The sequence below is a fragment of the Drosophila arizonae genome, chromosome X, assembly GCF_054131065.1.
Source record: "Drosophila arizonae isolate 15081-1271.41 chromosome X, UAZ_ARI_1.0, whole genome shotgun sequence".
NCBI lineage: Eukaryota > Metazoa > Arthropoda > Insecta > Diptera > Drosophilidae > Drosophila > Drosophila arizonae.
In genome coordinates, this window is record NC_142927.1 from 35,739,647 (window position 1) to 35,764,140 (window position 24,494).

The following is a 24,494-nucleotide window of genomic DNA, read 5'->3' on the forward strand; positions in this document are numbered from 1 at the left end:
TCTAGAACTTGTCCGTCGCCGAAACTCGCTGGTGCTTCATGTTGAAGCACTAGTATTCTCTTTACTCATTGTTGAAGCACCAGCGAGTTTCGGCGACGGACAAGTTCTATATATATATGTGTGTTACAGGTGTTTTCGTTCGAAAGAAAGCGATTTAACTTCACGGAGGAGGAATCTTCGAACAAACGCCCCAAGATGTTTCAAGTTAAATGTCACTCATGCGGGAAACTTGGACATAAGAAGGCAGAGTGCAGAGTGAAGAAACAATCGCCATCTAGAGAAGACCTTCGAGCTGAGCGAGCGTCGTCGCAGCGTACTAAAATAGTCAAGTGTTATCGCTGTCATGAGCTGGGACACATTTCTACACAATGTCCGAGGAATTCGTCTGGAGAAGATGCAGGGTCTCGAGTACATAAGAGAGTGGAACTGTGTGTCGTCGACGAGCCAAAAACAATGATGCAACATCGAGGTGAGAAGTATGTGACTATTTTTGATTCGGGCTCCGAGTGCTCTTTAGTTAAATTGTGTCTATCACACAAGTTGACCGGTAAAAGAACAAACAATGTTGTGTCACTAAGCGGTATTGGTACTATTATTTGTACGATTCAGATAACAAGTAACGTAATGATTAATGGAAATTGTATTGAAATAGTGTTCCATGTAATTGAGGATGCATGTATGAAAAATAGTATTGTATTAGGTCGCGAGATATTAGCTCAAGGGTATATCGCTATAGTATCATGTGCAGGTGTCGAATTTGTAAAAGACAAAATAGTTAATATTTGTTCTGTAAAAGCCTATGAATATGATTTTGAAAACGTATGCACAGATTTAAGTGGAGAAGAGAAAAACCGATTGCTTAAGTTATTGGAAAAGTATACAAAACAGTTTATTCAGGGAACACCTTGTACTCGTGTAAATACAGGAGAGATGACTATTCGCTTAATTGAACCAACTAAGACGGTACAAAGACGACCTTATCGATTTAGTCCTAACGAACGAGAATTACTTCGAGCTAAAGTTCAAGAGCTGTTAGAGTATAATGTAATCAGACCTAGCAGTTCGCCCTTTGCTAGCCCGGCACTTTTAGTAAAAAAGAAGAATGGTTCAGTCAGGCTCTGTGTTGATTATAAAGAATTGAATGAAAATACAGTGGCTGATAAGTTTCCACTTCCTCTAATATCCGATCAAATAACTAGACTGAGAGGAGCCAAGTATTTCAATTGCCTAGATATGGCCTGTGGATACTACCAGGTGCAGTTGCACAAAGATTCCATTGAATACACAGCATTTGTCACTCCTGATGGGCAGTTCGAGTTTACGGCCATGCCGTTTGGGTTAAAGAACACACCATCGGTATTCCAGAGAGCGGTAATGAAAGCGATCGGCGACCTGGTCTATACTTATGTAATTGTTTACATGGACGATATAATGATCGTTGCCCCAACGAAGAAAGATGCTTTTGAGAGATTAGAAACGGTTTTGAATGTACTGTCTAATGCTGGCTTTTCATTTAATGGTGAAAAACGTTCATTTTTAAAAGACTCGGTTCAGTATCTTGGATATGAAGTACGAGCAGGTGAAATTCGTCCTAATTTACGTAAAATTGAAGCACTGAGTGAATTGCCACCTCCCACGTCAATCACAAGTTTGAGACAATTTATTGGCCCCTTTATGCACTGACTTGTGATAAAACTAGCTTTAGCTGGAAAAAGGAGCATGAATCAATTCGCAAACAAATTGTTACGATTCTTACTAACAAACCAGTGTTAATGATATTTGACCCAAAATACCCAGTGGAACTGCATACTGATGCAAGTTCAATCGGGTATGGAGCGATACTCTTATATAGAATAGAAAATAAACCATATGTCATAGAGTATTTTAGTAAGACAACTACTACATGTGAATCTAAATATTCGTCCTATGAGTTGGAAACTTTAGCAGTAGTTAAGGCAGTAAAGCACTTTAGACACTATTTGATCGGAATTAAATTCGTTCTATTTACGGATTGTAATTCTTTAAAGGCGTCTAGAACGAAAATTGAATTAACACCAAGGGTATATCGTTGGTGGGCATTTTTACAATCCTTCAACTTCCTCTCTAGGAATCCCTTGACCAATAAGAAAGAAGTGTCATAGAATAAATTCATAGAAAAGCGTGTAGAAATTATGACAGTGTCGGAAAGTTGGATACAAGCCGAACAGCAACGCGACCCTGATATTTCAGGTATAATTCGCAAATTAATTGATGGAGAGCTTTCGAATGATTTATCATTCACGTATGAAATTAGGGCTAAAGTTTTGTATAAGAAGATTCAACGCAATGGTAAGACTCGTAGTTTACCAGTGATCCCGCGATCGTTTCGGTGGTCGATAATAAATCAAGTTCATGAATCAATATTCCATCTCGGGTGGGAAAAGACATTGGATAAGGTATACGAGCACTATTGGTTTAAGGGGATGACAAAGTATGTCCGAAAATTTAGTAGCGAACTGTATCACTTGTAGAGTGACAAAATCAACTTCAGGGAAGATTCAAGCGGAACTACACCCAATACCTAAAGTGAGTATACCCTGGCATACTTTGCATGTAGACATTATTGGGAAGTTAAGTGGCAAGAATGATCGCAAAGAGTATATAATATTACAAATTGATGGTTTTACGAAATATGTGTATCTGTATCACACATTTAAGCTGGACGCTAATAGCTGTATCAACGCATTAAAATCTTCAATTGCTATATTCGGAGTACCCAATCGAATAATAGCTGATCAAGGTAGATGTTTTACAGGTGCGAAATTTGCTGAATTTTGTGCTTCTCAGAAAATTCATCTGCATTTGATAGCCACGGGAACCAGTAGGGCCAACGGGCACGTCGAAAGAGTGATGAGTACTTTGAAAAGTTTGCTAACTATCGATGAGGCTAGTGATCGAGTATGGCAAGATGTTCTGGGAGAAGTGCAATTGTCACTAAATAGTACAATTAACAGAATAACCAAGTCAAGTCCATTAGAACTCTTAGTTGAGAAGAGTGCCAGACCCTTGGGACTAGTTCCTATTGATGATATGGAGCCTCAAGTTAATGTGGCAGAGATACGAAAGCAAGCGATAAAGAATATAGAGAAAGCAGCCCAGTATGACAAAGTTAAATTTGATAAGGGTAAAGCTAAAGTTGTGAATTTCGGTATAGGAGATTACGTTTTAATTAAAAACAACGAACGTATACAAACAAAGTTAGATCCAAAGTTTCGTGGACCTTTTGTAATCATAGAAGTTTTAGAGGGTGACAGATATAAACTGAGATCTTTAACAGATAAACGACTGTACAAATACTCTCATGACAGCTTACAAAGAATGCCTGATGGGCAAGTACCAAGTGAGCTGGATATCGACGGAGATGAAGTGAGTTCATCTGAAGAAACGGGTGAAACAGACCGTATGGAAACGGGTGAAACAGACCGTATGGAAACGGGTGAAACCGACCGTATGGAAACAGTTAAAACAGACTGTAAAGACGGAAGATAGATGCCGTCAGATGTCGTGGAGTATTGTCGATGGCTACGTGGAGGTACTTTGCCTAGGATTCTTGAGACGTAAAAGTGACAAGAAAGGACTGAATAACAAGAATTGAAATGTAAAAGATATTTACTGAAGAGGCATTGTTAATGAAATTGAAATGTAAAAGATATTTACTGAAGAGGCAGTGTTAATGAAATTGGAATGTAAAAGAAAATTACTGAAGAGGCATTGTTAATGAAATTGGAATGTAAAAGAAATTTACTGAAATGACAATGTTAATAAATTGAGAATGTTGTGTTAAGAAACGGTTATGTGAATTGAAAGCTTGAATTGAGACAAAATACTTTTGAAGATTTTTAATGAATATTAATTGCTTTAATAAAGTTTGGAACTATTAAAATGAGTTTCGAGAGAACTGTTGCCTACACGTGGACGTGTAGATTGTCAGGTTGGCCGTGTCGGAGATAAATTGATAGAGTACAGTATTTTGAAATTACGCGCCAATACTCATAAGGTTCTGTTTTGTGGTCAGTGTTGTTCTAGCGTGACCAAATTGGTGTGACGTCAGTAAATACTGATATCGAGTGTGACTTTAATGACTCGCCGATATATATATATATATATATATATATATATATATATATAAAAGGACAGAAAACAGGACAAAAATTTGTATACCCTGAACGACGAAGCTTTTGGAGTTCTTGGAGAAGATGAAGTGGTCCGCTGACACATATGGCCTGGATCTTGACATGATCCCGAGAGCGATGCCAGAGGTGGTGAAAGGCGTGGCCTTGAAGTGGTACGTGGGCAACAACCGGCACTGGACGGCGTGGGCGACATTTTTCCTGCCCAGAGGCTATCTGGAGAAGCTGGAGGATGACGCCAAACGTCGGAGGCAAATGGTAGATGAGAGCTTCAAGGTCTACATGATGGAAATGCAGACTCTCATGCGGCCTCTGCGCTATGGAGCAGACCGCGAGATGAAGCTCATCTACAACAATAGCCTGCCCGATCTGCATGCCTACGCCCGCCCATATCAATTCCATAGTCTAGTGGAATTGGTGCACCTGGCCGATGAGTTCGAGGAGCTGGAGAGGAACCGCGAGAGGTTGCGGCAATAGCCACGGCCTGGCCGGTCCCGACTGATAGTCATGGACGACGCTGGAGTATCGCCGCATGGAGGATGAGGCGAAGCCTTCTCCTGCTCCAAGGACAGGCACAACCGGAGCAAGAACACACATCCCAAATCCGGCCAGGGCATGTCGAGTGTGTGGCCAGGAGGGGCACCGCGCTTTTACGTGCCGCAACAAGGCACTGGATTTCTGCTGGCAGTGCGGGCGCATTGGAGTGAGAACGTTTGCCTGTTGCCAGTCGGGAAACGAACAGCGGCACCCGCCATCCAGGGGCGAGCGGCAGCAGCGGCCAGGAGCCCCAGGCGCTAGTTGGCCGTCTTCAGGATGAAGGCAGCCAGATGACAGTGATCGGGGCCATTGGAGCCACTCAGCAAAGAACTACGATCGACACGGGACAACAAGCAGCTTTATAAGCGAAAAGCTTGCTGACAGGCTCAGAAGAGTGGGCGTGGTGCGTGCTACACGGCGGCGCATACGCTTAGCGGACGGCAGTTGCAGTCAGGTGGACTCGCAACTGGAGACGACGATCACCCTGGGGAAGCAAATCCAGATCCCGTTGCTGATTCTGCCAGGAGTGATCGACGATCTAGTGCTGGGCTGGAATTTCTTGGCCAGCATGGGCACCACACTGGAGTGCGGTGGCATGACACTGAAGATCGAGCCAAGAATCCCACAGTCGAGCGGACAGCCGGAGGAGAAGCTGTCCGTGACTGTGTCCAGCGTGGAGGCGAACCCAGAGGCGCCAGTGAAGGCGAACATGGAGCAGCCAACGCCTATGCACAAAGACCCAGAGGTTTGTTTGTTTGTCCATTCTGCAATAATATAGATATAATATTACGCCATATAAAAGAATGTTAATCCCTACAAACATCATACAATAAAGTATTCATTCAACTCCTATCCCAACCAACACCAAATAATGTAAATATTATCCTTAAGTTCCTCACCCAAACAAAAATTGTGAACAAAATATAATCTCAACAAGGGAGTCGAAGGTCCCAGCAGCCAACACTCCATAATTTAAGCTAGCTATATAATTTCATAATGTTAGTTAACTGTACATAATAATAATAAATAATATCGGTAAATTATAGATAAACACGTGATTAAGTGTAATCTTTAAAAAATCAATCAGTCAATAATGCAGGTATTCCCGTGTCAGCACGCAGAAATAAGCGGTTTGAGTTTTTGCAATATGTTGTCAAAATACTTTTGTCCTCCATTGTACATATATAACATAACGCAACAATCGCGTGTGATTACCCATACATACGCAAAAGACACTTCATTTAACTTAAGCAAACGATCAATTACAATTCCTGTCTGAGTCTTTTATATTGTGTGAGTGAAAGATACTTACATATTTGCAGACAACAAAAATCGATCGCTACAATAAACAAGTAAGAAAGCTCTAGTCGAGAGTACCCGACTACGAGATCCCCTAAACCCTTCGACCAATAGCTGTTCCAATCATTTTTCGCGTCTTTCTGCTTACACAAGACACACACACGCACACACACACACACACGCTTACACACACAGAGATACGGACGCACGCATAAACACGCAATGACTGCCATTGGTGGCTTACTAAGGGAACTTAATTGTTCAATAACTTTTCTTGTGGATGTACTTCATGAAACTTTTAGATTATAATTATATCATAGATATGTAGTATTTGCCAAAGCACAAGTCTCTACTATTTGAAATACGCCTTTTACAAATATGAGGGTGAGGGGGTGAATTAGGGGTGGGGGGTAAATTTTGACAAAAATCGAAATTGTATAAAATGCATATAAGTATACATAAAAAAATTTGGAGACTAGCTTAAAAGATGTAGGAGATATAATTTTATAACTGGTTTTCGATAAGGTTTTTTATCGATAAAAAAGATCGGGATGAGTTATCGATTTTTAGTGATAAACTTGATATGCGCGCTGTAATTACGGACATTTAAAAAAAAAATTTGAAGTCTCTAGCTCTTATATCTTCTGAAATCGACGCGTTCATACATACGGACAGACGGACGGACGGACAGACGGACAGGCGGACGGACAGACGGACAGGGCTAAATCAACTCAGCTCGTCGCCCTGATCAAGAATATATATACTTTGTAGGGTCTGCCACGCCTCCTTCTGCCTGTTACATACATTTAACAAAACCATTATACCCTGATTTCCCATTGAAAATGGGTTCATGGTATAAAAACATAACTTAATAGTTTTTAGGTTTTAGCTCTTAAGTCAATTCAGTTTTGATCGTTAAATGTAATTTCACAAAATTGAAGTGTTCATATAAGTTCAAATTTTTAAGGCTAAGAATGACTGTTTTTTATTGCGATTATCGACCACTATCGATGGTAACATCGACCGCTATTGATGGTTTGGAAATTACTATCGTCCTTAATTGATGGGACCCACCATCGATAGTTTGGCACATCTAACACAAGCATACACACGCAGGGGCTGCAGTATGCGCTTACTATGAGAACTTAATTGTTTAATAACTTTTTTTTGGGGACATGCGATCTTCATCAAACTCAGATTATGATTATAACATGGATATGCATGTATTTGCCAAAGCACAAGTCTCTAGTATTTGAAATACGCTTTTTACAAAAGTGAGGGTGAGGGGGTGAATGTAGAGGTGGGGGGTAAATTTTAACAAAAACCGAAATTGCATAAATTGCATATAAGCATACATTAAAAATTTGGACAGGCGGTCCTACAGTGATAAGGCTCATTGAGGAAGGCTACGTCTATACATTTTCCCCTAATGGTCTGCTCTAGAAGATCTTGGGCAGCAATACAATGATTTAAGTTAAGCTGCAAGAACCTTAACATTTCATTTTACGAGCAGCTTCACGGTAAGATGGACACTTGAAGCTGCCTGCTGAATGGTCCGTCTGCTTTTCACCTTTCCGGATGCAGAGGCTACATTTTGGTGGCTTGGTGCATGCTTTGGCACTGTGACCCATCTCTCCACACCTGAAACAGGCGCCCTTTAAGTCACAGTCGCTGCCGCAGTTTGCTGCCATATGACCGTAATCGAGGCACTTGAAACAGCGTTTAGGCTGCTCCACGGCTCGGATACGGCAAACTACCCATCCTATTCTAAATTTGGACAGCTCGAGCAGAGTTTTAGCTTTCCCAATTGGAAGAGCAACCGTAGCTCTTTGCTGTCCACCGAAAGCTGGCCGAAGCGATTTGATAGCCTCAATGGGGAGTGAGCTATCCTTCAACTCCACCCTAACTGCCTCCAAGATCTCCTCTTTGGTCGCTAACTCATCTAGATCGCGAATCTCAACTTGCGCCGATTCGGTAAGTGTTTTAACTACCGCTCGGTCTCCCAAGGCCTTGCCTACAGCTTCGTGCAGAGCCACAGCGCTATGCTCCGGCTTCCTACTAAGTTGCAACAAGAGGTCCCCCTTAGCTGTCTTCCTAATACCTTGGACGTCGCCGCTCAGATGCTTTAAATTTGGGTCGCTCTTCACTACGCGAAGCATGTCCGCATAGCTGCAACCACCTACACCTGAAACCGCGATGGCGTCACTTCTGGAACGTTTTTGCAGCGGCTTGAGTCCCTTAACAACCGTCCAGCTGCTCGAACTCGTCTGTCGACCTGCCTGGTTGGTATTATCGGCTGCTGCCCGTAGAGCCATTGGCTCTATTGGGTTTGCTGCGCTTTTATTGTGCCTCGGCTTTTTCGAGGGAGTTTTTCTCTACTCAGTGGCAACTTCCCTCGACCGCTTTGGCATATTACTACCTGCTGTAGCACTAACACTCGCTGTTTTAGCCTTCTCAGCTACTTTCTTGACCAGCGTGGTCTGCACCTCGCAGTCTTTGACCGGTCGGTTGCAGAACGCTTCGGCCGTCTTGTGGAGACTAGACTGACCAGCCTAGCCAGCTTCTCTCTCATTAGTGTATTTATATGCCGCTGCCCCCCAAGTAGGGCAGACAAACCCTCTAGCGTAACTACTATTTGAGCTAACGCTTCTTTTAAAGGCTTGGGTGCCTGGCACTCAACCGCTGGAGACTGATTGCAAGTCAACGGCTGCGGCAACGCCCTCTGTTGTTGCTGCGGCGATCGCTGCAACGAGGAACGACGCGCGAAAGCTTGCAGCTCCTCCTCCATCATGGCCTCCATATTGCTCCGACTACCACGGCGTGAAGCCTGTAGTGGGCACTGCCTACTAATATAATTTGAGTTTAGAGACCGCAGTAACTTAAACTCAACTTAACTACAGCGAGAGCCCGAAAGTATGCACTGCTTTTAATACCTGCTACCTCACACCAGCAGCTAAGTTGCTGTCTTTTCTGGGACCACTGACCAAACAACACATAGACTTACATGTCTAGAGCAACGTTTTTCCACGCCGCAAAATCTGTGTAGCAGGTCCCGGCCAACTTCGTATTCGCTCGGCTTGGTATTGGCTGGCTCGGGTAATGAAAGATAGCACGACGAAATCAGTGCGCTATAAGCACGCAAACGAGATGGTCATGCATGCGCTTTGCGTTTTTTGTCTTACTCTCTCTCTCTCTCTCTCTCTCTCTGTCTCTCTCTCTCTCTCTCTCTGTGGGCTCTCAAATCATGAAGCTCAGCAGCGCACAAAAATTGAAATTTCTTCGCGACGGTCCCAGCTCTTTCCTTTTGAGTAAAGAGTATACCGACATCTTAAAATCGTTTGCGACATTCATGCAAACAAAATGTTAGCGTTTCGATATATATTTATGAGAAGGGTATGAATGCGTTGAGGCGCATAAAGAATATGATCTCGCGACGGGCATGCACACACACACTTGTAGTCCCTTGCCACATGTATGAGCATTTGTGACCTGCGTGCGTTACGCTAGCTGCTTGTAGCAATTTTAAAGCCCAGCATTTGCATTTGGTCGGTTTTGTACATGTATCATTTGATTGTTTGTGTGTTCACATGGGATGCGATGCTCACAATTATGGAATAGCACTTGTAGAAGCATTTGTATGCCTGTGTCCCTTTACATGTGCGTGTGTGTATGTGCATAGGTGTATGCAGGGGACATGAACATTGGCGTGTGCCTACCTCAACTTAGAATTGGTTGACCAATTTAGGGTTCGCATTGCAGAATCGCGTTTCTATTTAAGTACCTTTCAATTTGTATCAATGATCGTGTGCTTGCCTACCGAAGTCATCAATTCATAAAAACAATTGTTTTAAATAGGAATTTGTTTAATATTATTTGATTAATTTAATAAATATAAAACATAAAATTAAATATATGTATATGTATTAACAATAAATAAACAATAAACAAATCAATAACAACAAGTAAGAAAGCTCTAGTCGAGACTGCTCGACTACGAGATCCCCTGAACCCTTGGAGCAATAGATATTTTAATAATTTTTCGCGTCTTTCAGCTTACACAAGAAACACGCACACACACACACACAGGCACGTACGCACACACAGGCACACATACACACACACGCATGCAGCCACACATACACACACACGCATGCAGCCACACATACACACACACACGCATACACACACACATACTCACACACATACACAAACACATACACACACAAGCACCCACGCATAAACACGCATGGGCTGCAGTGTGCGCTTACTATGAGAACTTAATTGTTTATGGACGTACGATCTTCATGAAACTTTCAGATTATGATTATAACATGAATATGCATGTAATTGCCAAAGCACAAGTCTCTAGTATTTGAAATACGCTTTTTACAAAAGTGGTGGTGAGGGGGTGAATTTAGAGGTGGGGGGTAAATTTTAACAAAAACCGAAATTGTATAAATTGCATGTAAGCATACATTAAAAATTTGGAGACTCTAGCAATAAAGGTGTAGAAGATATAATTTTATAACTGGTTTTCGATAAGGTTTTTTATCGATAAAAAAGATCGGGATGAGTTATCGATTTTTAATGATAAACTTGATATGCGCGCTGTAATTACGGACATTTTCAAAAAAATTTGAAGTCTCAAGCTCTTATATCTTCTGAAATCGACGCGTTCATACATACGGACAGACGTCCACACAAAAAAGTTATTAAACAATTAAGTTCTCATAGTAAGCGCGCACTGCAGCCCATGCGTGTTTATGCGTGGGTGCTTGTGTGTGTATGTGTTTGTGTATGTGTGTATGTGTTTGTGTATGTAAGTGTGTGTATGCGTTTGTGTCTGTATGCGTGTGTGTGTATGTATGCCTGTGTGTGCGTACGTGCGTGTGAAAGACGCGAAAGATGATTGAAATAGCTAACACTCCAAGGGTTCAGGGGATCTCGTACGCGAGCAGTCTCGACTAGAGCTTTCTTACTTGTTTCTACTGTTAAGAATTGTGCCAAAATTAATATAACGTCAAGTTCCCTATTGATGTATTATTTTTAATTTCCTTTTACTTATGCTGGTTTTACCAACAATTTTCTCAGTTTGCCATTTACAATCCTTCCTAATAAGAATTAAGACAAACTGATTAAGAATAAATTTCCTATGCTCAAAACCAGGGTGGGTGGGAGAAAACCATTCAGTATCTAAAGACGATTTTGATGTAGCGTGCATGCAGTACAGAACAATTTTCTCTTTGATACGTGGCATATATGGTTTCTTTTCAAAAATGGTCTTAAACGTTTCGAAATGCAGTTGTATCATATTATAGAAAAGGTCAGAAGGGGCTTTCAACTTAAGATATTTATTTATGTTAAGGCATTTGGATATTTGCCTTCTGAAATATTATTATATATTATTATAAGAAATTGAATTATTATGAATTATTAATTGAATTATTATCGAAATTGTATAGGTTAAGTAATTGAAGCTGAACCACTGTACAGAGAAGTTGTTATTGTACGCGCTAGCACGGGAGTGTCGCTCTCCAAAAGATCGCTCTCTCGCTGCTCGCTGTTAGATGCGCATAGGTGCGCTCTCTACTGTGCAAGCTGCGCTTGCGTTCATGTTAAATTTAATAAATTCAGTACAAAATTGAACACCGGTGCCAGCACTTCGTATATTTCAGAGAGACCGCAAGTTGCTGTCTACTTTTTTTTATAAATATTATACACTGGCCATCGAAGGACCAGACTCCTTTTGGAAGGACATTTTTGGCGCCCCCGGGTGGACACTCTCTGGAATTGAAGGAAGCTGGATTATGGATTTTGTGGATAATCAGGGAAGTACATAAATACATAGAGCACATAGATGACCAAGTAATGCAAGCCATAAATAAATAAATGCATTACTTGAGACATACAAAATATTAATGTATGTACAATCTACGCCTATGTACATTGTGTTGAGCTTATTTCAAATTGAAATTTAAAAAAATAAATAAAAATAATAATAAGGTGCATATTGACCTTTGATCTGCAAATAATTCAATCTCTATTGCCTCGCATAATCCAAGTTTTCTTTGGCGCCGCTAGTGTGTTACAGTTTTTTTGCTCATTTTCGTCTCGCACTTTCGTTTTGCGCTTGCGCTCACAGCTCGCTCTCGCTCGCACATAAAAGTTCGTTCTCGCTTGCACAGATAATTGCGCTCTTAATTTACGCTCTTCATTTGCATGCGCGCTTGCAATATCGTTTGCACTCGCGCTTGCACTTATAGTTGCGCTCTCGTTTTACTGTCTCGCTTGCACATATTAGTGCGCGCTCACTTTGCGCTCAGTGCATACTCACTTGCTATATCGTTTGCACTCGCGCTTACACAGCAAATTTCGCTTTAATTTACGCTCATCATTTGCATGCGCGCTTGCAATATCGTTTGCACTCGCGCTTGCACTTATAGTTGCGCTCTCGTTTTACTGTCTCGCTTGCACATATTAGTGCGCGCTCACTTTGCGCTCATTGCATACTCACTTGCAATATCGTTTGCACCCACGCTTGCACACGCAGCAGCGCTCTCGCTTTGCGCTCAAAACGTGCGCTCGTCACTTGGATATATTTTCGCTCAAAACTTGCACTCTCGCTTTGCGCTCATTGTATGAGCTCGATCTGCACTTATATTTTGGCATTCATACCGGCGCGCTCTCGCTTGTGAATGCATTGCACTCAGTCGCTCAACAGTCAAATATAACTCAATAGACCACTTGCCCAAATAGTCACTCAACATTTTGGTTGTTGTCTTCGCTATATCGTATCAACTGTCTGTAACAGTCACTCAAGTATAGTTTAACACTGCCAGCGTAATATATTGAGATTTATTACGATCGCGCGCATTTGTTAACATTCTTGAATTGCTCTTCGCTTGTTGTCATACATTAAGTGAACTTTTATTTGTTTCGATTGAAATTGGTTTCAACTGAGCATCACTTATAGCATCATGACTAACAAGCGAGGAAAGAATAGGTCTATGGACGAGTCATCATCAGAGCGTGTCGAAGCTCTGTTGGCCGTTTACAAAAATGTTACAAACGACATAACACGCATTAATAAATCATTAAAAGATTACACTAAACCAGTAGAGCCATTTGAAATTGAATGTCGACTTGAGATATTGAACCGCTACATAGAAAAGGCCTTTAAGACACAACAAGAGTTGGACGACATTAACGCAGATTTAGTGCCTCGGTCAACGTTAGAAGATTTGTGTGTATCGACAAAAGCACTTCTTATGAAGCGAGGTAGTGATAGCCAACCTAAAAGTGAGAGTCCCGCTAACTCTACAATGATTAGCTCAGTGTCACATTCTAGGAATCTACCGAATATAAAGCTGCCAAAGTTTAGCGGAGAATATTCGGAATATAAGAATTTCATTGGACTTTTTGAGAGTTTAGTCGACAACGAGCCAGGGTTATCAAATATAGAAAAGTTTAACCACTTGTTGTCATGCTTGGACAAAGAAGCATTAGGCACTGTCAAGGCATATCAGGTGACAGATGCAAATTATCCAAAAGCGTTAGCTGCTTTAAAAAATGTGTACGACAATCAGTGTCTCATATTTTTTAACAGCATTTCAAAACTATTTGATCTCCCACACATGTCCGAACCGTCAGCATCATCTTTGCGCATGCTGATAGACTCAGTCCGTGCCATTTACGAATCTCTTTTATCGCTAGGATCTGATAAGCAGATTTCGAATGCCATGCTCATCCATTTGGTAATGATGAAAGTGGACGCTGGCACGCGCTCTAGGTGGGAAGAGAATCTTGACTACAATAAGCTTCCATTGTGGCAAGATTGTGAAGCTGCCTTGAACAGACGGTATCAGCATTTAAGTGCTGAAGACTCATCTGGTCCACGTCGTAAGGTAGCTCAGGATAATAAGAAAAGAATTGGGAAAACTTCTCTAGCTGTCGCTCTGCCAAGTGAGCCGCAGAGTCCCAAATGCGTGTTTTGTAAAAAGAACGATCACTTCATTCACTCGTGCTCGTCGTTCGCAGCAATACCTTGCCAGAAACGTTTTACGTTCGCAAAGAGCTATCCGCTCTGTATAAATTGTTTGCGAACAGGACACTCAGTGGCTGCTTGCAAATCAGCCCACTGTCGTGTGTGCTCTAAGCCGCACCATACCATACTGCATAGATACAGCTCTGAAGCGGCTCAAAGTAGCTCAGCAGTTGTATCAGCAGTCCCTCGTGTCACTTCGTCACAGATTTCATCTGTAAATCACGCACGGATAGCCTCTGATCAAGTTCTTTTGGCAACTGCAGTTGTGAAGATAAAAGATCAATCTGGATCTTATCACTTAGCTAGAGCTTTATTAGATTCCGGCTCGCAAGTAAATTTCATAACTGAAGAACTGGCAAAACAGTTGAAATTAAAACGGCAAAGATCTGGGATTCAATTGTTGGGCATTGCTAATTGTCAGTCATCTGTTCGGCACAGCATTCAAACTTCGATAGCGTCCCGAACGGACGACATAGAAATCCGAACAGACTTTGGTGTGTTACGTTCCATTTCATCGTATCAACCAGAGAAGCACACTGAAGAGATCAAGGTACCTGATAATGTACAATTAGCTGATCCTCAATTCCACAAGCCGCAACGTATTGATTTGTTGCTCGGTGCTGATATCTTTTTTGATATATTAAGAGAAGGCAAAATAAAAGGATCCGATAACAACCCAACATTGCAATTGACTGCCTTTGGTTGGATTGTATCTGGTCGCTGCCGAACATTGAATGCAGCTACTAGTTCGTCGACTTTCATTAGCGTCGTAAACGACGACATAGCTATAGATTCAATAGTTCGCAAGTTCTGGGAGTTGGAAGAAAAGCCAAATACAATTAATTCGAATTTGTATACCCCAGAGCAACAACTGTGCGAGAAGTCATTTGTGGAGACTATTTGCCAAACTACCTCGGGTCGTTTCAGAGTGTCGCTGCCATTCAAATCAAGCCCACATTGTCTTGGTACGTCTTACGACACAGCCAAGCGACGATTTCTGGCCTTGGAAAGAAGAATGAGCAAGCAAGAAGACATTCGGCCAATGTATATTGACTTTATGAAAGAATACTTGGCCTTGGGTCACATGAGCCCAACTAACAATCAAATTCCGAGAGAGCCGCATTATTTCATCCCATATCAATGCGTGCTAAGACCGCACAGCGCATCCACTAAACTTCGAGTAGTGTTTGATGCCTCTAGCAAGTCCTCCTCTCAATTGTCGCTGAATGATCTACTCATGGTGGGTCCGACCATCCAGCCGCAGTTATGGGAGACTTTGCTAAGATTTCGACTTCGTCCTTGGGCTGCTACAGCAGACATCGCTAAAATGTACCGTCAAATTGAACTTGACGAGTCCCACCGCAACTTTCAACTTATTGTGTGGAGGGAAACGCCCACTGATCCGTTACAAATCTTTCGATTAAACACAGTAACGTACGGGACAGCGACTGCTCCATTCTTAGCAATTCGATGTTTAAAACATCTAAGCGACTTGCATGCTTCCACTCATCCAGCTGCTGCAAGATCGTTAGCCCGAGATTTCTATGTTGATGACCTGTTGACAGGAGCAGATAGCGTCGAAGAATTGTGCTTGTTGCATCGAGACTTGATAGCAATTCTTCAAAAGTTTGGATTTCCTCTCACAAAATGGTCGTCCAATTGTAAACAACTCGCAGCACAACCAGCTAGAAACGATATAGTTATTGGTCATCAAGAGGACACAAAAACATTGGGATTAATTTGGAATCCAATGAATGACAGCTTTAGATATTCCATGAACTGTCCAGTAGAAGTTCAACAGACCAAAAGATCCGTTTTGTCATTTGTAGCAAGGTTATACGACCCCTTAGGTTTGTTAAGTCCGATCGTAACTCGTGCGAAGGTCCTTTTACAGGAAATGTGGTTGCACAAACTTGGGTGGGATGACCAATTGCCTGTTCAAATGAGGCAAGAATTTGAGGCAGTAACTAGCTGTTTCTCAAATCTAAACTCGTTGCATATACCTCGTTACGTTGGCACACTTAAATCGAAAGGATGTCAAATTCATGGATTTGCTGATGCCTCAACGAGAGCTTACGGTTGTTGTTTATACGTAAGAATGCAAACAGATAAGGGTATCACTACCAGGCTGCTAGTCGCTAAATCTAAGGTAGCGCCCTTGAAAACAAAATCTGTTCCGCGGCTGGAGTTGTGTGCTGCAGAATTGTTAGCTACCTTATGGGATGCGGTAAGGAAAGTACTTGATTGTCCTATTAATCAAGTCACATTTTGGTCAGACTCTGAGGTGGTGCTTCATTGGCTTCATTGTGGTTTTGCGGACCAGGATTTTTAAAGCTCTCTGACACATTGTGGCCAGCCAACCCACAAATCACCCTATCAAAGGAGTTAGAGCTGCTAGAGAAGCGTAGAACTGCAATTACTATGATCGCGGTCGATGAGGTAGCAAATCCTATCGTACATCTTATTGAGTCAACGTCATCATTTTCTAAGCTAATCCGCATCGTTGCCTATATGTTCCGCTTTATCAATGGAAAACAAGAAAGTCATTCTTCACTTGTTCCTACAGCTTCTGAGTTAAGCTTCGCATTCCTTGCAGTTATATCTGTAATTCAACACATTGAATTCAGCGAAGAAATAAAGAAAATAAAGAAGTCAGTCGTGTTGCAACCGTCATTGCAAAAACTGACACCATTTTTGCACCCACATCAGCATGGCAGGCGTATGTTATGGTTGCTACGAGTAGGAGGTCGTTTATTGAAGGCACCATTAGCACATAATGCCAAATTCCCATTGTTGCTTCCAAAAAAGTGTCGTTTCGTAACGCTTTATTTGGAGCATTTGCATCGCTCTCATTGCCACGCCAATCCCCTAGTACTAATGGGCCTGCTTCGTCAGCAGGTTTGGCTGGTCAATGCTCGACAGGCTTGCAGTGCAGTAGTCCGAAAATGTGTACATTGTTTTCGCTACAAGCCGAAACTCTTATCCCAAATAATGGGCAATCTTCCCGCTGATCGCTTACATGGAAATAGGCCATTTGAGATCAGTGGAGTGGACTTTTGCGGTCCAATACTAGTTTCGCTGGGAATTCGGGGCAAATCGCCAGTCAAAATGTATATTGCCATATTTGTTTGCTTTACTTCGAAGGCAGTGCATCTTGAATTAGTCACCGATTTAACCACAAATTCATTTCTAATGTGTTTATCCAGGTTCGTTGGTCGACGTGGGCTTGTCCGGAAGCTGTACTGCGACAATGCCACCAATTTCGTGGGTGCTGCACGCACGCTGGACCTCAAAGCTACGTTCCATGGCAACACAGCGGACATGGAAATGTTTGCTGCGGAGCGGGGCATGGAGTTTGTATTCATCCCTCCTCGAGCGCCGCATTTTGGCGGCCTTTGGGAAGCGGCGGTGAAATCCGCCAAAGGTTTGCTGCTGAAAGCGATGGGCAGCGCTCGACTACGGCAAGACGAGGTGGCCACCGTGCTGGTCGAGGTCGAGGCCGTGCTCAATTCGCGGCCAATGGTCGCTCCCAGCAGCAACCCCAACGACGGCGAAGTGCTCACGCCAGGGCACTTCCTGATAGGAGCAACGCTCGTGCCGCTGCCAATCGCGTCCACAGAGCCAGTCGACGACGCCAAGCTGACACTCTTAAAAAGATGGCAGCTGACATCCAACATCAAGCGTCGATTTTGGAACGACTGGTCAAGGGACTACCTGCTCAGCCTGCAGCAGAAGTCAAAATGGACGAAGGAGAGACAGAACATACAGGTCGGAGCAGTCGTGCTCGTGGGAGAGGACAACGCTCCTCCACAACAGTGGATGCTAGACGTGGTGACGGAAGCCATAGTCGGAGGAGATGGTAGAGTGCGCGTAATTGTCGTTAAGACAAAAAATGGCACATATAAAAGGGCAATTCATCGCGTTGCACCACTGCCACTCCACTAATACACCATGTTATTGAAGCCCTGCGGCCTTTCAACGCGGCCGATGTTAAGGCATTTGGATATTTGCCTTCTGAAATATTATTATATATTATTATAAGAAATTGAATTATTATGAATTATTAATTGAATTATTATCGAAATTGTATAGGTTAAGTAATTGAAGCTGAACCACTGTACAGAGAAGTTGTTATTGTACGCGCTAGCACGGGAGTGTCGCTCTCCAAAAGATCGCTCTCTCGCTGCTCGCTGTTAGATGCGCATAGGTGCGCTCTCTACTGTGCAAGCTGCGCTTGCGTTCATGTTAAATTTAATAAATTCAGTACAAAATTGAACACCGGTGCCAGCACTTCGTATATTTCAGAGAGACCGCAAGTTGCTGTCTACTTTTTTTTTATAAATATTATACACTGGCCATCGAAGGACCAGACTCCTTTTGGAAGGACAATTTATATAATGATAATTTTTATTGAGTATTAAATACTCAGAAGAACACTGCATTTCATCTGATGACTTTAAAAGATTTGTACATACTTCACAATCTGTTCTTTGCAACAGCTTGTGTAGAAGATAGCCAGCAAAATATCGCAATGCATTTTCATTAAAAGCATTTTGTATATTAGCAATCGTGGCATCTAATGACAATTCTATTTCTAAATCAGCATCAGGTTCAATATCTGTAGCAATATGACGTGAATTACATTGGTCATGAAATACAGATAGTTGAGACCCACTATCTTCTATGATATTGGCCAACATGAGATCTTCATCTGGAATGCAATTTCCATAGATAACATTCTTGATATTATAGAATTAAATTCAAAAATGGTGGGATTGGTATTTGTCGCTCCCCGACTTCTAATTAAATAAAATAAATTTTCTAATGGGTCTTGGTTCAATTTGGATGTGGCAATAAAGAAAAGATCATTGTTGTCACTCCAAATATTTTCTGCCAAAGCAATTATCGATGAGATTGTAATTATCATCCCATCCATGCAATGCACTTTGTGTGGATAATGCAGATTTTGAAAATAATCACGCATTTTCAGAAGGTATTCGTGAATATTATTTTTCTCCCTAAGAGCACATCTATAAGGATTGCTATCAAATAGCACATGACTATTTAAGCAATCAAAGAAGTTATTAATTTTTTCAATAAATATTGCCGTTGCAACTGCACTGTCTTTGCAATCAGCAAACCCACCTGAATCTATAACAGTGCGTATCGCAGAAGCTACACTGTGGCTAAAGATTTGTGTGGAAAATTTAACCTTCATTTTTTCAAAACAATTCGGACTGACATGCTTTAAAGTTAATTTCGGACATAAACGAGTTAAATTTTTGGTTTCAGTTTCATATAATTTTCTAATTATTCCCCATGAAACTGTGCCATCAGGTGTTAAAATATTATTCTTTAAAAGAATATTTCGAAGAGATTTTATTAGATGCGGTGCATCAAATATTGCAAAAATTTCTTCGCCATTGACTTCAAATGTAGAATTATTTAAATTAATACCCCATAAATCATTTTTCAGGTCAGTATGATTTATGCCACGGGCTGAAACCGTATAGCTTAAAACATACTTCCAGTTATCAAAAAGACCTCTAACAAGAAAAACACAGACTTGCTGTCCTAAAAACTTACTCCTTTTAACACCATCGTCCTCAAATCCCTGTATCTCGTCAAGAGATGAATTGTGCTGCAGATTTTCTAATAAGTCTGGATTAAATCCAGGAACTAAATTTTTCAAAATCGCCCATCGATTCAAAGATTTCTTACATGGGAGTCTTAAATTAAGAACATCCCTAAGATAATCATATGTCCTAGCTGAATAAAAATTAATATCTTGGGCAATTGCCCTTTCAGCACTATTATAGACATGATTATTTTTCAAGAGCATTCTACATAATACTTTTGAATTTTCAGAAACATGATGTAAATTGTTAATTGTCGTGAAGACATTAACATGCTTTTTTACCTTTCTAATTCTATAATAAATGTTTCTGTGTCGAGAGTCATTTTTAAAGCTAAATATTTCTTCTTTAATTTAAGGAATTCTTGCTGAGATTTTTTGAGGTCTACTCCCATATCATAGTATTTGTTCCTATAATATAGCTCATTTTGCTCTCTCTTCAAACAATTTGAGCAAAAAGAAGACCTACCGGCAGTTAAATCTTGCCATAATTGATTTTTTTTATCTTCCTCGTCACTTGGATTTGGAATGTTGCTGATCGGATGCTGCTGTTCTGTGTCAGATGGCTCAAAGCCATCCACTACTTTGTCTAAACTTTTCTTTGTATAGCTATAAGGAATAATATTTTCTTTCTGAAAGTCTATTGAATAAATGTCATCACTTACGTCAGCATTATTATTTGAGAGCAAATTTGAATTGCCCAAATTTTAAGTTGGAACTGCATTAACCAATTTACCAATATATTTCCGTTCAAAATGCCTGTTACATATTCTAGACCTTTTTGGGTCGAAATTATTTGGTAAATTACATGCTTTTATCCACTTGTTTAACTGAAATTCTTTAGACGGAAACGCAAATAATCTAACCGGAAAATGCATGGAACTTTGCCTGTAACTCGCACCACACGTTTCAATTATGCATTTCCCGCCATTTCTTCGTGAACATTTTTTGACACCATCAGTTGATTTTTTTATAACACTTGTCTCAGCCATAGTTTTTAAAAAAAACTAATAATTTTGGCACGATTCTTAGCAATAAAAAGCACACAAAGTAATAAAAAAGGTCGTTTAACACTCCTTTCTGCAGATTTAATTCGAAATCGCTCGCACACTTAAAAGCCCGTGGCAAGCACAAGCCAATGTTCACGTATTATGAACACACATACTTACAATATTCCACAGGCAGCAACAATAGTTTCTCATACTAACACATAAGGGCTCATACATGCATGTAAAACGGGACAGTAACTGATGATTGACGAAAATACTGAGAAAGAATTGAGTTTCGCGACGCACGGACACAAAAGCACATACACGTAGCAAGGATGTATATGTGTGTGTACATGCTCGTCGCGAAAATGTATTCTTTCTGTGCACAACAGCCTGGGCAAATTTTAAAGCCCAAAATTTGCCGTTGGTTTGCCATGTGAAGTGAGCACATGCATACATGCATTTGTGTATGTGTATGCTTGTATGGGATGGCAAGCTAATTGTCTCTTGATTTAGTAGTTTGTAAATTTTGTATGATTTGAATCGTAGGGTGACTATCAAATGGGCCATTATGACTTAATTAGAAATTTTTGACAATAATGAGTAAAGCTTGAGTGTAATATGACATATATATTTCATATATTGCAAAGCATTTAATAAAGTTAGTAGTGTTTTACGATAATTTTTTCGGTTGAAAATGTGTATAAAATAATTTTAATTATATATGTCGGAACAGTATTTTTATCAGTCATCGTTTCGCGCAGCAAGTTTCGATCGCACTTGGATTCTGGACGTAACTAACTTGTGTCTCTCAATTATTCTTTGTGCCTACCATCGAACCTCACTCGGCGACAGCGACACAACGCTGTCGCCCCGCTAAAACGGTACTTCTTAAGCGACAAAATACAAATATTGGCTGATGCAATATGATGAAATCAATTCTTGGAAAATAGCCGAAAACTACAACCACACACATACAACCTCATTACACACCGACACTACAACCACACGCATAAGTGCGAAGGCATACAGAAAAGGGAAAATATACGAGTAGGTAGTAAGCACAATTATAGTGCTCGCCAACATATTAATACTACTTGCTTCGACACGGCCATCCTGACTCTAACACGCCCTCGTGTGTGAAATAATAACATTTAAGTCTTTCTTTTCTTTTCTTGTTTCTTCATATTTCCTTTTTTTTTTTTTTTTTTTTTTAACCAAACGATATACATCATTCTTTACAAAATCGATCTTCTTTTCATGTAATTTGTTAACTCGTATTAACTTATCATTATAACAATACATTTCCATTCAATTCATATAAAGCATCAGCTTCTATGTATTACCAAAATACCTTAACATAATTATAATTTTTATTTATTATTATTATTTATATTTCTTTGATAAGTAGTTTTGTTAGCATTCTTCTTTAAACATTATTTACTCCATTTCATTCAACATTATATAATCAAATGCCCCACACGCCATGATCAAAACTACATCAGTACGTTTTGCACTTGTGCTTGCATTATTATATAATCAACATTATATAATCAAATGCCCCACACGCCATGATCAAAACTACTTCAGTACATTTTGCACTTGTGCTTGCATTATTATATAATCCAGTACTCTGCCATTTTCTTTGGCCAGCTGTACTCTTCACTCTCTTTAGTGACTTCACTCTCCTTCACTTTCTTTAGTGACTTCAACATTCTCAACCTTTTTATTCTCACTGTCTTTGCCATCTTCAACTGTATTATCAATTTCGGCAATATTATTATAATTATCACACACATTCAATTCTTCGGGCACTTGCCCCTCTGGCAATCTTCTTAAATCTTCATTAGCATATTTGTAGTTTCGTTTACTAGTTAGAGACCTTAAAATGTATCTGTCACCCTCTAGGACTCTGATTATTTCAAAAGGCCCCTTAAACTTTGGACTCAATTTAGTTTGATGCCTCTCTTCACTTTTTAGTAACACAAAATCTCCAACTTTGTGTCTGATTACTTTCGCCTTATTTTTATCAAATCGTTGCTTGTCATAAACTGAGTTAGCTAAAATATTCTTTTCAGCCTGTGCTCTTACATTTGGCAGATCAACCTCATGGTCAATGTCACTGGGTGGGAGTAATCCTAATGGGCGTGCCACCTTTCCCAATAGCATTTCTAATGGACTAGCTTTCGTCACACGGTTAGTTGTACAATTGATTGCCAACTGCACCTCTCCTAACACATCCTGCCAAGACTGAGTTCCAGCTTCAACTGCAGTCAACATATTTTTTAACGTGCTCATGGTTCGTTCCACTTGGCCATTAGCTCGGCTAGCACCAGTACTAATCAAATGCAAGTTTATTTTCTTATCTGCACAGAATTGACTAAACTTTGTACCCGTAAAACACCTCCCCTGGTCAGCTATTATTCGGTTTGGTACTCCAAACAAGTGAACAGCGGATTGAACAGCATTTATGCAACTTTCACTATCTAATTTAAGGCTATGACTAAGATAGACATACTTGGTAAACGCGTCTACTTGAACGATAACATATTCCTTCTGATCACTTTTGCCACTTAGTTTTCCAGTTATATCGATATGGATAGTGTGCCAAGGAATATTGATTTTCGGAATTGGATGTAATTCAGCTTGTATTTTGCCTGATGATGATTTGGACACTTTACAAGTGATACAGTTATCAACGAATTTCCTAACATATTTTGCCATATTGTCAAACCAATAGAAATCGTAGACTTTATCTAGTGTCTTCTCCCAACCTAAATGCATTATCGACTCGTGTACTTGATTTATAACGGACCATCTAAAGGCACGTGGCACCACTGGTAAACAATGTGTTCTGCCATTTCTTTGTATTTTCCGGTGAAGAACTTCTGCCCTTAGCTCATAGGTTTTCGCTATGTCTTCAGCAAGAGAAAAATCTTTTAATTTATTCACAATTTCGGCTATGTCCGAGTCTCGACGCTGTTCAGCAATGAGCCAGTTACTTGAAATTTCAGTCAGATTAACTCTTTTCTCTTCAATCATCCTAACTGCGGAAGTAGGCTTTAGCAAAGGAGGGTTTCTTGACAAAAAGTCGACGTGCGCCATTCTTTTTCCCTCCCTATATTGAATATCAAATGTAAACACCTGCAAATAAGCCCACCAACGTTGAGCTCTGGGGGTCAAATCTTGTTTATTTTTTGACGCCTTTAGCGAGTTACAATCAGTAAACACAGTAAAATTCCTTCCCAACAAATAGTGTCGAAAATGCTTAATAGAGTTTACAACAGCTAGAGTTTCCAACTCATAAGAGTGATACCTTGACTCTGCAGGTGAAGTAGTTTTGCTATAGTATTCTATTACATGAGGTTTGTTGTTAATTTTTTGTAATAAAATTGCACCGTAACCATTACAACTTGCATCTGTATGCAACTCAATTGGATAATTTGGGTCGAAAATGATAAGCACTGGTTTATCAGTAAGGATATGAATAACTTTTTTTCGTATCTGCTCGTGTTCAGTTTTCCAACTAAATTTATTATACCCTGAACCCATTTTCAATGGGAAATCAGGGTATAATGGTTTTGTTGAAATGTATGTAACAGGGAGAAGGAGGCGTGGCAGACCCCACAAAGTATATATATTCTTGATCAGGGTGACGAGCTGAGTTGATTTGGCCCTGTCCGTCTGTCTGTCCGTCTGTCCGTCTGTCCGTCTGTCCGTCTGTCCGTATGTATGAACGCGTCGATTTCCGAAGATATAAGAGCTAGAGACTTCAAATTTTTTTTCAAATGTCCGTAATTACAGCGCGCATATCAAGTTTA

At 40.6% G+C, this 24,494-nt stretch overlaps 1 protein-coding gene and 1 pseudogene across 2 annotated transcripts in view; both read left to right on the forward strand.

Annotated features, from left to right (window-relative positions):
- Positions 1-24,494, forward strand: part of LOC149268278 (uncharacterized) — a 49,825-nt gene that overhangs the window by 14,739 nt on the left and 10,592 nt on the right. The window contains exon 3 of one of the 2 annotated variants that reach the window (XR_016271148.1): positions 130-469. Coding sequence is in view for 1 of the 2 variants with exons in the window: in XM_089474786.1 (XP_089330912.1) it covers positions 4,236-4,646 (411 nt within the window). In the remaining variant the exon portion in view is untranslated. Of the gene's footprint in view, positions 1-129; positions 10,201-24,494 lie in introns of those variants that run through there. The other variant, XM_089474786.1, reaches the window with a different exon arrangement.
- On the forward strand, positions 10,968-18,325 carry LOC149268279 (uncharacterized; annotated as a pseudogene).